Consider the following 16052-nt stretch of genomic DNA (forward strand, 5'->3'; position numbering starts at 1 on the left):
TAGAAATATTTGGCATGCCAACAAATCTGAAACATAGATTCAAATGTAACAATATTGTTATATTTGTTATCTTTAACAAAAAAATATTGAGAAAAAACAAAAGGCTCAGGCACATTACTCTACAGCTTTCATTTTTATTTTTTCTCAAATTTGACATTACATTCAGGTTACATTGTTGATTCTCACCTTGAAGTTGATCTCACGTTCTTTGCAGCAGGTAATGCAGTTGACCAGGAGAACCACCAAGGCGACCAGTGCAGACACAGACACAGCCAGAGAGAGGTACACCACCCCCATGGCCTCCCCTGCCAGGACACACAACACCCCGTTAACAGCCATCGCCACTGGCCCATAACAGCGTTGTCACACAACACACTATAATCTTATTGTAATGCGTGAAGCCTGAGATAAGGCTGCTGAATAGCTAGCACAAGCCGAGCAGCTGGGTCTAATCAAATGCCAACTAAACCCAGGGCAGCCTCTTCCAGGTTAAATCTGTGACCTTATCTTTATCCGGACTATCACAGTGTTTGTGGGCAGACCAAACATCTCCAGAACAGTGGGTCGCAAATTCGACAGCCAATTTCGTCTTCTGTGATTTTATTATTTCATATCACTGTCAGCCAGTTTAAGGAGACCACTCCTCAGCTGAGAAGATTCAGCTAAGAATGAAGGCTCAGTGGAGGAAAAAACAGCCGTTTTGAGTAAAACCCTGCAAACTGAGAGACCTGATTCTCACACACAATGTGGATATGGCCTCACCCTCCTGTGCTCTCCCCTCTGTATGAAGAGTCACAGGTCTGTGTGATACACACACGCTGACGGGCTCCATTCGGAGCCTTGGCCAGCCACAGAGGCCTGTCACCCCAGATAAAAGCACAGCATATATCATGCACAGCGTATATCACACACCGCATATATCATGCAGAGTATATCATACACCGCGTATATCATGCACAGCGTATATCATACACCGCATATATCATGCACAGAGTATATCATACACTACGTATATCATGCACAGCGTATATCATACACCGCGTATATTATGCACAGAGTATATCATACGTGCAGCCCTTCCCGCTGGGCGGGACACTAATTAATTCTGCCTCCCAGACAGAGGGGGTTCTCCTGCATTAAACAGGCAGCCAGTGGAGACCAGAGGACACTAATGGTAATGTGCTAGGCTTAATAATGCCGTTCACTCCTGGAGCATTCAGGGCTCCACAGAACAAATCACTTCTGCTGCTTTGGACCTGCAATGGTAAACTGAACAAAGATACGTTTCTGAGAAGTGCTGTTCTGTACACAAAAGCCGCAATAAATCACTCATTTGATCCAAAACAATGTTGCTGGTCATTCACCTAGGCGTATTTCCTGCAAAAAGATATCCGAATTGATGCGCATGAAAAAATCTAGTTTCTATTATATCATCACAATGATTACTAGACACAATCACTCCCATTCTTCCCTCCTTCATAGAGAAGTCAGTTTTTCGGACAAATCAGGTGTAGGCAGAATGAGGAACAGAGGGTTACCCTCTCAGGAATGACTATAAAATCAGGAGGGCGACATTAGCTCAGGTAAGAGCAGTCATCTGGCAGTCGGAAAGTTGCCGGTTCGATCCCGCCCTGAGTACGTCGAAGTGTCCCTGAGCAAGACACATAACCCCAACCATTTACCATTTAAAATGGCTCAAGCTGAATCCACTCTTCCTGGTACTAAAGTACTGTGACCTCACCCATACTGAAACAAGTAATTTCAGGCCATTTCCCCACCCAGGTTTCTGTAAGGCTTTCCATATACAGTACAGGCCATTCTGGTGCTACTGGTTTAGCAGTAGCACTTGCTTCAGTTTGTGATACTGAACTTACAAGCTGAGTGTAACAAAAACTTCCAACATACAATGACACATATTTTCTACAAATGGACTGACAATGGGGAGAAGGCTTAGTAGAACATACAACAGCTTTGTGCACTTTCTTTTCAAAGCTCACAAGTTCATTTCAACTACTGTCTGCGTTTATCATGGCACTGAATCGAGTGTCGGCACTTATCTTATTAGTTCATGTTTTCGTTAACAAAGTTAACTTAAATAAGTTGGGATCTTCAACCATGTATGTTAATGGCCACAAGCGCACATTGCTGAATGTGACTGGTACCAATTCGGAAATGTAAGAAGAGCAGGAGGTGCAATGTCAATGAGAATAAGGCACCATAAGTTGCTATTAAAGTTACTTAACCTGTAGCATCACAGGCCAAACTTATATACAGTATGAATGCAACTGTTCTATAATACTATGCACAACATGCAGTTCAGATCAGCAAGGCTTTGTACAACACTGGCCTACAGACACTTGAACCCGTAACATTAATAAAGAAAATATAAAAAGCAGCTGAACCCTTCAGACACCCTGTGAGCAGTGGACATGACACGTTTTAATTCCCGAGCAACTCCCACAGACGTCTGAACTTTGACTGTGTCTCGCTAAGCAGCAGTCAACAGAATAAGCATTTTCTCTTCTGATAAACTCTATGTAGGTCAATTTATATTTGTGCTAAGCCCTGCTGAGGTGCAGCAAAAGCTAAATTTGCCATTACGCGTGTTATGCAGAGATACAATGAATCACAGGGCTGGATGATGTGCGATAGAGCCTTAAAACCAGCACAGCTTGCGTGCGTATTTCTGCATACTTCTGCTCAAATTAGAACATTTCCTGACAAGCTTTCCAAAAAAGGGGCTTCAACTGGGAGAAAAGGACAGAGATTTTTCACAATAAATCGCAACCGAGTAACAAATTCATATTTACATATCTGAAAATATTGGTCTAGGAGAGGTGTGTAAGAAAAATAAGGAAATATCTGCAATTTGTCAAACAGTTTGGTCCATGTACTCAATGGAAAACAATCTCAAAATGGAAATGTGTAAAATTCCATCTTTTTATTTTGGTTTTGGGTAATTTGCCATTTTAGTAATCAAACGAGAGATGGCTTCTTACTGGACCTCAGGGTGAGTTTACACTACAGACGGCGATTAACAAAGAACAGAGACAACAGCAGAACATCAAATCATCTTGACTCATCTACAGCACCCTGCCTACCCAAACCCACAGAAGACTGATACCCCTCCTTCAGCCAGCTGCACTGTAGCATTCAGGCCCATCACACAACTCAACAGAGCTCCCACCAGCTCATCTCACTGCTGCCTGCCCACCACAGCCTGGCCTGAGAGCCATGAGAGATGAGAAAGATCAAAATGTAGCGCAAGGTTATGCAAGTCACAAGGGTAAATATTTTCACTGTGAAAGATGTGACCACAAGAAGGCCAATGTTACCATAATAACCAATGTTCATTACACAATTGATACAAACATTACCACATTTTTACAACAAGAATGATTGCCATTCCAACAGCCAATTACTCTTTCAAACGACATGATTATGTTTGAATGGTCATGGGCCCAGCTGAAGCAAATTCTGAAAAAATAATTTACCTGAGATTATTCACACCCAGTATAGCAAACAGTATGTAGTGCTGTTCAACATAAGGCGCTGTGTCACACATTTTACCAGGTTTACTTTAGTGTTTAGCCTGGTGTGCCAACTCTCCTGTCATACTGCCAGGACTAACCTGAACTACTCGCCTCATAGAAGCCCAAAGGGAGAATTATAGAGTGGATCTCATTTGTAATGACAAAAAGCTTAATATGAGATATGAAAACAATTATGAGGTGAAAAAAAACATTTTTTTAGAAAGCACTTGACACAACTGTATGCTAATTCCTCCTTGCATTTAAAGGAGTAACTTGGTGGTTGAATGTGACACTGTCTTTAGGCAACAACAAAACAAATGCGGATACATTTTTTTAATTATTCAATAATTTAAATGTATTTCAAAACGTATTATTCTAAGCCTAAATTTTGCAATAAAGTTCACCCAAACTGTCTGGGTGTGGTCAATTAGTTATGATTGACAGACTGTGCTCCAACTTTCCACACATTGTTATTCCTTACCACAGCTACCTCCAGGATACACACTTCTGAATTTTCTGAAGCTAGCTAACTTAGTATATCAACTATCGATAGCTAAGGTTAGGATGCAGACTCATTGAATGATCATTTTTGCTTGCTATCTAACCAAGTTAAGATAAAAGCACAACTATAACATCCTTATGAAAGCAAACTAGCTACCAAACCTTATCGATAACATCACCTTATGAAAGCAAACTATAGCTAGTTTTGAACCTAACGTTAGCCAAATATCTGCATTGTCTTGCCTGGAGGCCAGTGGTATTTAATACTTTCATTGTGTTTCTTCAATGCCCTCTTGTGCAAATTGCATATAAATACCTAGAAATTGTGACCAACCACCATGTTACTCCTTTAATATGGCTACCCCTTTAAGCCATCATGAAGAAACATCTGTTCTGAAAAATGTGATTGGTGTACATGAAAAAAGTACCCAGGCAAAAAACACAGGTAAAACATGCAGACCAGATATGGATCAGGTTTTTACTTTTTTGTTTATATCATTCGATGAGAGTGAGGTGCAGAGAGAAATCACAGGGCAGCACTCACACACTGCCCAGACCTCTCAAGACATAACATAATTCCTCACAAACTCAAACCGAGCACAAGCAAATTTGCCAACTCATATACTGTTACCAGTAAATCTCCATTTCAAACACCAAAGATGATATGCTCTAATCAATCATTACGTTTTTTTTGTGGAAAACAGTTCCCTCTCACAAACTTCTCATATAAACAAGTGTGCATCGTCAACCTTGTCACTCAGTGATCACTCTCAGAGAAAGGAAAACAGTGTTGCCAGGAGACAGCTTACCAACTGCACCTGCAAAGACACATCACCAATGAAACCGACAGATTTCAGCACTTGAGTGTCATCAACGTTCCATACAGACGGCAACACATGAAATTAAACATCCTAAATTAAATCACATTTTTTCAAAACCATTTCATTTCCCAGGTGACTGTTCTTAAAAAATAACAATTTAAGCAAAATTATTATGAATTAATCAATGTTGGTAATGTTATATAAAATGAGTTAAAAACTTAAAGAAGGAATCTAAAGATATGTGAGCTTTGCCCAAAGAAGTGAGATCACTCCACACTGTCACAGCAGCAGCTATTAAACCACAATCATGTGTGGACAGCAAGTGTTAGGCTATACCTTGTGAGCTTCCAGGCATAAAAGTGATCAATGTTCACTCAGCAAGCCTTTTCTGTCTAGGCTGGACTGTTCCCCTCTGTGCCAGCAACCAGCACCTTGTACCAAGTATTCACAATGGCTGACTGAGACCAAAAAGCTGCATTAGTAGTACTGTCACTGGTGGCAGCCCAAGTCACCACCATTACTGCGTAATATCCCCTATTGGCCATAACAAAACATTCAGTGAGTCTGACTATCATTAGCTTGGTTCTTTCTAAACTTAACCCAGCACTCAGCAGTAATAAACTATCGCCAACCATTTAGGCTATACGTGCTGCAGACCCCAGCCATTACTGCATATAGATTTGGTGACTGTGCAAACGCACGTGAAGAATCTCGTACTGGGTCAGTAACGCATTTGCTGGCCTCATCTCAGTCATGGGTTCATATTATGACTTGGCAAGCCAGGCAGATTATTAAATTGGTTCCCAAGTCATTAGACAAGGGCCTGCTGTCTCGTGCTCTCTGTGCCGCATGCTTCAGTGATGTCCCAGAGCAGAGGCAGGGCGCGCCTGGTTTCAGCACCGGAGCCGATGACACATTCACACGTGCCAGCGAGGAAATAATGCAGCGCTGCCACTGCCTGAAACTCCTATACAGAGCTTTACAAAAACAAGGTGGGATAACCTTTCATCAAGTGGTAAAAACACTGACATCTGTGGCTGGGTGGAGACGTCAGGGCATGCGTGTGTGTATTCATCTTGAACGCAGAGGATAACCGCTTTCCCCTCCCCCCTATAATACACAGGTAACACATGAGTAATTGTTTCCTCTTCTGGTGCCAGCAGCTGTAGCAACCACAACACTGTCTGACCTGTTACCCTTCCCTGAGCATAGACTACCAGAAGGTTTAACACTTGAGGCATCTCGAAAAATGAGTGGTACACTAAACTCTAAATATTTTCACTCATAAACGCCCAAGCCATTGGGAAGGGGACGGGGTGCAGAACCTTGAAACTGTACTAAACCAGAAGGAAAGATTGCATGGTATTTCAAATGAACATCATCAACTATCCTACAGAAGGACACAGTAACCCTAGAAAGTGCTTTTATTAGCATGCTCACTGCCATAAAGCCATATTGTGTAAACAGGCTGAGATATCTGCAGTCCCTTCTAAGTTCCTGTTTGGCAGCAGTATAAGAGAGAATAAATTGATACAACAACTAAGGGTGACTGCAGGCTCCATATCTTCAAGGCATTGTTTAATGGAAAAGGTTTTGAATGACACCATCAATTTTTAAAAGTTATGCAGTGCGGCAATTAGTCCCTTAGTCTAATTAATCAAGGGTGTTAACATTGATGTGTGAAAGACACCATAGTCAGGATATAAGTTATCTAATCAGGACATTGACGATTATATTACAGGTTAAAAAATCTGATAACTGTGGTGCTGACAGTATCTCTCATTATTGCAGCTCAACCGTGAGATTAAGTTAGTTGGCAGCGAAATACATCCACATTCTTTGAAAAAATAAATTTCCACAAACAAATTATATTGACAATTAATTTTCATTTCAAATATATTGTAAAGTGAATATGCCGTGTTGTGCTTATGACAGATATTGGGAAGTGGTCAATGTGCGGAATAGCTTGCCAATACATATAGTGGAGGCAGAAACACTGAGTGTTTTCAAGACCAGGCTTGATACAGTGTTAGATTCTATTTAGCTTTTAGGCAAATTAGGCAGTAGGTACACTAAGGGGTAGGAAAAGGCGAGCATTGCTGGGCTGAATGGCTTGTTCTTGCCATTACCTTATGCTATGTCATGATATGTCTCCCTGAGACATGAGATACTGGGGTTATCTCCTGTCGGTTGGCAGTTAGTCACAGGGAAGACACTGATGATTTTTGACTGTTGGTAAGCGCACAGCTCCACCAGAGACCCAACTAAGCCCAACTGGCACTAGACTCAAGAAACCCTGCTATCCATTTCAAAAGTTGAATGATTAAAGTCAACAAGTCAGCTTCTGAAAAATCCTTTCGCTGTCAAGCTATCATCATAGCATTTGTCTACATGCATATTGAACACTGCAGAGACCTCGTCCAAATAATAAAAAATATTTAACATATTAAGCACAAGCATCACAATGGAATATTGACATGAGACTCACAGCGATAGTAATATAAAGTGGGGGACCCTCACCACTCGACCTAGCACACCTTTCTGTACCACTATGGTATATTAACATCAGACTAATTTCAATTGTAAGGCAAACTGCAGGCCAACAGCACTCAAACTAGTGTGAAGTACAGTTCGCATTAAATCCTTTTAATCCATTTCAATTAATTTATGGCTCTGTTATTTCAACTTTATTTGTTTAAACTCAACATCAGGAAGAACTGCATCGCATGTTGCATAATTCAGGATGCACACACCCACCCAATGTGTCCTCCCACCGAGTCTATACACAATCAAATAGGCATTTAAAAAATGCTAATAGGCTAATTGCTTTATGGTTATGGCAGTGAAGCAAAATGGCCGACAGTGTAGCCAGGGTTGTAGGGCTCATTCCCAGGTGCTCACTCTCATTCTACCTTTGACCTGCAAACCAAATAGCTTCAGTAAATATCCAGCAGTATGAATGATTAGAGCTGTGTAAGTCACCCTAGATAATGCCTGAAATGTTAAAGACGCCCATCACTGCTCCATCATGCATTCCCCAGCTCACAGAGCAGCTCCGTGATCTGGCACTTCTGTCAAAAGACATTTCTCCAGGCAAGAAAATGAATGAAGGTGAATCAGCCATGCGCAACAGAGAAGAGGTTTCGAAAATCCTTATGAGAGGAACATCATTAAAACAAACAATAAAGATTAACACAATGCGTACGATTCCCATAAGGTGGCCTGAGAGGTGATATCAAAAAGCCAGGGGCAGACAAAACAAAAAATAAGCATTGGCTAGCGCTCCAGCAATACACTGCTGTACAGTTCTGCCCCTAACTCCCTAGGTTTGCAAGACAGTCAGACAGAGGCAGTTTTTGTCAAAGAACAGGCTGAGAAATGCAAAACTGGAATCTCTGCAGTGCCCACATCTCACCATTGTTAAAAGCCCACAGTGCACAGGATGTTAACCAAGGACACGTACAACAAAAACACATCCGCCGATTATAATGTGAATTTCATGAGTTTTGTTTAAAATTCAGACTTTTATGTGAACAGATATAGTGAAACTACAATCAACAATGAATGGTCACACATTTGTTATGGCTTCGATCAGATGATCACTGGTGAAATTTTCAGACCTCTCAAATGTAAGAGTGCTCACTGACTATCTGCACTGCATAGTTCTTGTATTACTGAATCTTACAGTTATCAATACAGGAACAAATACAGCCCAAATAGATCCTATTTTACAGACAAATCCGAGAGATTTATACTGTGAGTCAACAAGATATTTCAGATAAAATCCCAACCCAAGAGAAATAGGCTTATATCTACCAAATATATATTATACCATGTCAATAAATTAAATGTAAGTAAAAATTTATTCAATTTTCATCTGGGCCTATATCTGAGTATGTCAACTATTGTCACTAGCCTTCTGTACTATTTTACAATTATAGTACCTTACAGGGCTAACGTGGTATTGCATGGCCTACATTTAATGAAGCACAAAAATGAGACTTTGCTAATGCAAACAAAGCAAACATCAACACTAAACCAGTGGTGACAAGGACAGAAAACCTTCTATGTTAAGGAAAAGCACATGATGAAATTCCTCTGCATTTCATTTCACAAGCAGCACATAGCTGCCTCTCAAACAGCTGTGAAACCTTGTGTCGAACACTAAATAAAACTGCATTCGTCAACTGCTCCCCTGTCTGCAATGGGCTACCCTCAGTGTGACAGCGATTGCACTTACACAGAGTACTCCTTATGAAGCACATCAGCAGGACAGCAGAGACACTGGGGGTGTTTCTGTGCATTCACGGTAAATAAAATCACTTGAACTGAAAATTAGACGCAGTCTCACTCGTTTATTTGCAATACAGTCCTCACCCACATTACTCAATTACATGACCTCTCACTGTGGTGTTTAATATGAAAACAACTTCAGCACTTGAGTAGTAAACTTGTCACCAGATCTGTTCTACAGATACTGACAGACAGATCAAGATCAAGCCGCCCATTTCTTTTGAAATGCATACCTTCTTTTCATTTCCAATGGCTGTGTCAAGACAAAATGTTGACTATAAAAATGAACATCATTGCAGCAACTATTCAGTCACGAGGTTAGGAAAGAGAAACATGTTTAACAAACTAATAAAACTGAGACTAATTACAGGGCACTGATTGACCCCAAAGTGTTGCAACCTTAAAAGACAGTGCATCTATCCAAAAAATTACTTGGTACCAAAAGAATCCATAACCAAGAAATCAACAAAAATAGGTATACGTGCCAACTGAATTTGTTTAATTGTTGTTGATAATTCAATTGCCACAGTATATTTTATGTTTACCTGTCATTGCAGTATTAAAAAGTGCTGCCTAGAAGATGTGAAAAAGCATCTGAGCGGAGAGTGATAACACAAACGCAACAGGTATGTATGTATGTTTCTAATATTTAACTTGATATAGGTTGATATTCTCTTCTTTGAAAGATCAGCATACTACATACATACTATACATTATAACACTCCAATTTAGTCACTCAACCTATCGATAAGTTTAGGGTCAAGGCATAAAAACTGCAATACTAAGTCTGTATAACATGACATTAATTATATCCTGATTGTATTATTACCCGGTTGTGATCTAGATAATTGGAACATTTCTTCCCAAGACAAATCAAAATCATAGTCATTGGACTGAGCTGGCCACTTGTTAGCTTCTTAATATTGATAATTTAATATTGATAAAAAACTTCTGCATTAAGCACTGAATATTTATTTTGAAGCCACTCTGCAAATGATCAATTCCTGGGCCACGAAAACAGTGGCAAACAGAAGATGCTTGACAATCGAAAAACTTGGGAAGTTCACTGCGGTGACGAAAAAACATTTGGTCTCATTATTTAGTTAGGCAGGGTATCGACATCTACACGAGAGTTGGTTGCGTTTCCCTGACAACTACTACCCGGCTTGGTAACTTAGCGATGCTAGCTAACAGGAAGGTTACAATGGTATTCTTAGTGTTACTTAGAATTATCACATTTAAAATGCTGCTCAGGTAGTAGATGCTACAACTACCAAGTTGTATTGATAGCTGGTATAACTGAAAGATTCAGTAGCTAGCTGATTTACAATTGACCGCCTAGCTAGCCAAGTCAGTTAGCGCCGGTTTCCTCGGCGCTACTGGCAAAATAGCCAACCAGTTATAATATAGCTAACGTTACCTGCGAATGTAAAAAATTATCATCTTGAAATGAACATTAGCGAGTTAGTCAAGGGTATCTCGCGTAAACAGTCAACATACCTGCATCTCGATACGGAAGTGGTGCGCCGTCAACCAGTAACAGTGGCATCCCAGCTGCCAGCAAGAAAAAAAATCCAAAACCGCTCTCCATTGTTTTTAGCCAAGTTAGCTAGCTAGCTTTCCAGCTAGTTGGCATCAGCTACGCCAATTTTTTCCCTGAAAACATAGATCCAAACATAAGCTATTCTACCCGATCAACTACGAATGGGTCGCTAGCTAGCTATATGCTGCTAGATAGCAAGCTCCAGGCTTGTAATGTAGCTAGTGCTAGCGAGCACTCCCTACCTATGAAATGGATAAAGGTGACCGCATTCTTTGCATTTCTCTTTACCGTGTGCTGGTGGTAGTTTTTCATTCAATAAAGCTAACAAGCTAACTACAAAGCGCTAAGCGCTATGCTACCCTAATCAACCCTATTGCTAACTAGCCACCAAACCAAATAGTTAGCCAGGCTTGTTCCTCCTCCTAGCTAACCAAGATACCTTGCTAGCCGAGTTAGCTATCGGTCTCACTCACTGCCGTGATTCATCGCCAGTACAAAAAAGAAAGGCTAATCGACTAGCTGCCCTGCATGGACTACCATGTCTATATTGATATGCTTTACAGGCATTGTCTGGTGCGTAAAACCTGACAGTTAACGAGGGATTTAATTTAGCTAGCTAGCTAACAAGTTTAAGACAATCAAATACCACCATTCCCTGACAGCGCCATGTTGTGACTACGTCATTTGAAAAGGAGGGCCGAAGTGGTGTGGTGAGGTGTGGCCACATCAGGGCGACACGAGCAAGAGCTTATGAGTTTCCACTGTCTTGCCAAGTGACACCATTAGGTCCAATCACCAAGCGGAATGGTCCTTTTTCCCCAGACAACGCACACCCTTCCAGACCTTTCCAGACCAATCTAATGGAATATCTACACTAGTTATATGATAGCGTGTTTCGTATGCGGAGAGAAAAGCTACATACATTTTTGACGCGAATGCATGTGTTAACGCGCTCATATATAACGCATTTGAGCCTATCAAGAGAGATCATTGGGCCCTTCTGAATAATCTCAAGTCATATCTGAGAAATTCATGGATGCAATCTTTCTGGTTTTTCAAGACTCTCAGTTCAAAGAAATTGAACCGAATGTCCCCTGGTACCGCAACTAAAAGCTGCACTGAAAATACATCATATATATACTTGAAGACAATTTAAAGGTTTTGTGCCGATTAACATTCTAGAGACTGCACAAGTTTTGGATTTTAGGGTTTATAATAATCCTCGATATATATCAGATTTATTTCCCTCAATTGTATTTTTAAAGAAATAATTGTTGTGCTTAATTATGAAAATTATTGAAGGGGACATTTTAATATCAGTCGATCCTCTAGTTTGAATCTTGGGATTATGGCAAAATTTAGCTTTTTAACTATATACTAGTGCTGGGTCTTCTGTCAGAAGAAGGGGGTTCATTTTGAAAAGAATGTCACTCCTATGGTGAAATCCTAGTATGTGTCACAGTCTTGTCACAGTCAGAAGAGTCATGAACCCCAGCAATGACCAAGCAATTTTGTAACTTGTAAAAATTTTGTAACTTTGTAATCTAACTTGTTTTTTCTTTTCAACTATAATAGTCGTCTAGAATAATATAATTCCACTTTTTGTTCATTAAATTCAAGAAAAAAAACTACTTTTAGTCAATTCCACATTCAGAAAAGTAATATAAAGTCAGACTGGCTTTATATTTCTCTTTTAAAAGTATATTTGGGATCAAATAAGGTACTGCTTAATTGCAAGTCAAGAGGGCCGAATAAACAGCTGTGCTTGACAGGAATACACTTGTAGATTTTGAAACTGGGGAAGGAGGTGACATTCAACAGCAGATTTCTCTTTGCTTCCAGACAGAACACAACTCTCATTCTGCTCCTTAAAATGGCCATGACTGACCTGCTTGCTGTGTCTGACATAACCTCTGCTATCACTGCTTGCCAAGGTAATTTATAGATCTGAGTGAACTCTTCAAGCAGCTAAATATAATTTTCATGTTATTTGTCTACATGTATCAAAAATCTTTTTTATTGTACAGAGTTACATAATAACATGTGAATTCATTAGTGACATGAATCCGCAAAGTATTGAGGATAAGTGGGCACATTTTCTCAAGGAAAATACTAAAAAAATACTAAGTAATCGGTGTAAAATATATTATTATTATTATTATTATTATTATTATTATTATTATTATTATTTAATAATATATTAATAATAACAATATTAATTAAATGTTTTTTAAATCATTTAATGCAATCACTTTTCAAAGATTTATTTTTCTAAATGTGATTAAAGATAGGCACAACAATTTAACTATCACAACAGATAGAATCAAGTAGAAAAATGTGGCTATCCTTATGTCCATGATTGTTATTACCACAGAAGACAAGATAATTGTAATAAGAAGTATTGTTTCTTCCACCAACATAGTTGCATGGAAGTATAGAAGTCTGTATACTTTAAGATCACTGAACTTATCAGGCCTTGAGAGACATTTAACAGTCCTAGGCACATCAGACTGACCTGGTGACTTTTTTTTTGGTTCATTAATGCTTTCTACAATCATGTCATAAGATGTATGTATTTTCTTATTCTTCCTCTTGAATGTGTCTGTATGGAATGAAAAGATAAAATGTGTGAAATATGTTCTACTGTGTGATTTTAGCATATAATTAAGAAGTGAAACAATCAAATAAAAAGATGTACGAATGTTATAACTGCACATAAAGTCGTAAAGTTTGAGACCACAAGTGAAAATTCCTCTATTTTGCATTCTTCTCTAATTTAATACAAATGTTTTCATTAAGATTATATTATCAGCATACCAATTTTAGTGAAAAGTTGAATCTGTGAAACTCCTTGCAGGACACCTTGCTCTTCTTTGGTCTTCAAGTACTTCTTGCATAGCTTTGAAGTAGCTTTAATTTGTTTTAAAATGCTCAAAACGTTCTGTTCATTTCCATGATTACATTAAAAATAATTCCCAGATTTTAAATGTGGTCTCAGACTTTTGGACCCCATTGTATATCTGGCATGTTGAATAAATTATCACGAAAATATGCGCATATGCGCATGGCTGATATTACCTTGGTACCTCAATTTTGCTTTCAGGCGCTGATTCTTTCAACCACAAGGTCTTTTTCAGAGATGTGGGTTTGTCTAAGAAGTCACCATTGGAAATGGAGAAAGTCTTTAGAATCCTGGACCAGGACAAGAGTGGCTTTATTGAGCAGGATGAGCTTCAGTTGAGTGACTGCAGATGAGCAGGCAACATGAATCAAACCATCCATCCATGGTGTTGGTTTGATTTCTGATGAGTACATCTATACATGTATTGTATTCATGTGATATACAATCCAGAAAAATTAGTTTTTTGTCATAATACACACTTCTTCATTATATTAACTCTCATGGATCAAGAGTTAATACAATGAAGAAGGTTTGATTCAAAATAATTTTATATGCCACACATTTATTTTATTTTTTATCTCAACCATTTTTTCAACCATTTGTCAGGACTCGGGACAGAGGAACCAAGAGCAGACTCAGGGGTAACGTGAAAAAGGCAGGTTTTATTAACAGGGCACAGATCCAAAACGCAATCCAAAAACAGGCAATGGTCGAGATCCAGGCAGACAGGTACATGCAGGGCAGGCAGAGCAAAATCGTGAGACAGGCAGAGTTCAAAAACTGAGGAGGCAGACCAAACCAACGACAGTACAAAAACAAAATCCAAACAGAGTCCAAAACCAGGCAGAGAATCCAAAAACCAGAAAATCCAAATCCAGAGCAGAACCAGACAGAGAATAACTGGGCATAGGCATGGGGAAGTGGAATCTATAACTGGGGTAGGGAACAGAATAACAGAAAGACTAACTAGCCACGAGAAAAGGACACTACTAACAGGCACACAATGAGAAACAGGTGAACTGAATGACAAGAGATAGCAAGGAAGTACATCTAAGGAATGAGGAGGTGGAGACACGAAATGAGACACAGGTGCAACAAATGAATGGGAGGGAATGAAACTGAAAACAGACTATGGTAAGCACAGAGGGTACAAATACACAGAAACGCTAAAGACTTCAACAAAAACAGATACAGAAAATCATAGAGCTTGACACCATTAGACAGTTAGATGTGAATTTACGTCAAACCTTAACATAATTACCTGTCTATCAGTCTTGCAGTTTTAAGTTTCTGTTAAATAGGCCTCAAATCACTACAGTGAGTGGAGTTATGTTTGATATTGTTTGTTTTACTTGGTAAATATAATGGCTGTAGAAAAGGGATCTCTACTTGACTTTGCTCATGGGTTTGATCCCCTCACAGGCCTGTGGTCATGGCACTGTAGATTTGCTAGTTCATGTTTCATACGACACAGTGTGCTTGTGTCTCACCCACAGCATTGATGCTGCTTTATCTGTAGGATGTTCCTTCAGAACTTCTCGAAGGGAGCACGGACTCTGACAGCAGCAGAGACCAAGGCTTTCCTCCAGGCAGGGGACATGGATGGGGATGGCAAGATCGGACTGGAAGGTTGGTAACCAGACTGCAATGATCCAGATGGATTAAAATAAAAAATGTAATGAATGTGGCTCTACAGCTGACTGAAATTATACCACATACCTTCACACATTATTTAAATACATTTATTCCATAGTTTCAAATGTACTGAAATCTTTTTTTTTTCTGTCTTGTCATTTTCAGAGTTCTCAGCCCTTGTCAAAGCTTCATAGAGCCAAGATCAATCTCATTCTGCATTACAACGTGCACTGGATTGTATTTGTTAACTGTTTTACTACATCTTTATTTAGTTATGGATGTGCTGCATTGCATTCCACATATACTCTATGTTTTAGACTTTGACATGTCATGCCTTATATTGATATTGAATAATAGATTAGAGCAATAAAATGTGTTTGGAAAAATTGTTTGTTTGTGTTTCTTCATGAGATATGTAGTACATCTGTCCATCAGATATACTGTAAAAGGCAAAAGAACAAAATGTATAAATTAATTACAAAGTTTCCTTGATTGACTAATTTAGTTTAATTTGAATGTTTTATGATGGGTTAATGAAAAACAAAACCATTTTTTAAATACATTTTTGGTCTAACTAGAAATTTTTGCTCTAAAAGAAGTCTTACCTTGTATATAAAATCACATTTTATTTTTGAACCTATGTAGGTAACCAATGAATGTATACTATCTGCAATTGACACAATGGAAAGCAGCCTTCGTGTGCTTGTAAAGCATATCATCAAGCAAATCACAACCCCTGTAATTTATTGTAGCGTGACTGTCAATCAAATAGCAAGTTAACAAACACTTTTTATTCATTAGAATGGCAAGCATTCCAGGCTTTA

The 16052-nt window shown here is 39.1% G+C and overlaps 2 protein-coding genes across 2 annotated transcripts in view; one reads left to right on the forward strand and one right to left on the reverse strand.

Moving 5' to 3' along the window:
* The window catches only part of LOC133111244 (serine/threonine-protein kinase LMTK2-like), a 46882-nt gene extending 35534 nt beyond the window's left edge, over window positions 1–11348 (reverse strand). Inside the window, exons 1-2 of the mRNA XM_061221434.1 lie at window positions 10649–11348; window positions 187–305 (exon numbers count right to left, since the gene is read on the reverse strand). Coding sequence (XP_061077418.1) covers window positions 187–305; window positions 10649–10739 — 210 coding nt within the window. The 5' untranslated portion in view covers window positions 10740–11348. The remainder of the gene's footprint in view (window positions 1–186; window positions 306–10648) is intronic.
* LOC133111255 (parvalbumin, thymic-like) lies at window positions 247–15553 on the forward strand. The gene is made up of 6 exons (XM_061221445.1): window positions 247–282; window positions 9706–9774; window positions 12534–12625; window positions 13795–13927; window positions 15113–15222; window positions 15394–15553. Exons 3-6 carry the CDS (start codon window positions 12565–12567, stop codon window positions 15420–15422), a joined length of 333 nt encoding a protein of 110 aa, XP_061077429.1. The 5' UTR covers window positions 247–282; window positions 9706–9774; window positions 12534–12564; the 3' UTR covers window positions 15423–15553.
* The last annotated feature ends 499 nt before the right edge of the window (window positions 15554–16052 follow it).

This window comes from Conger conger, chromosome 2 (genome assembly GCF_963514075.1).
Source record: "Conger conger chromosome 2, fConCon1.1, whole genome shotgun sequence".
NCBI lineage: Eukaryota > Metazoa > Chordata > Actinopteri > Anguilliformes > Congridae > Conger > Conger conger.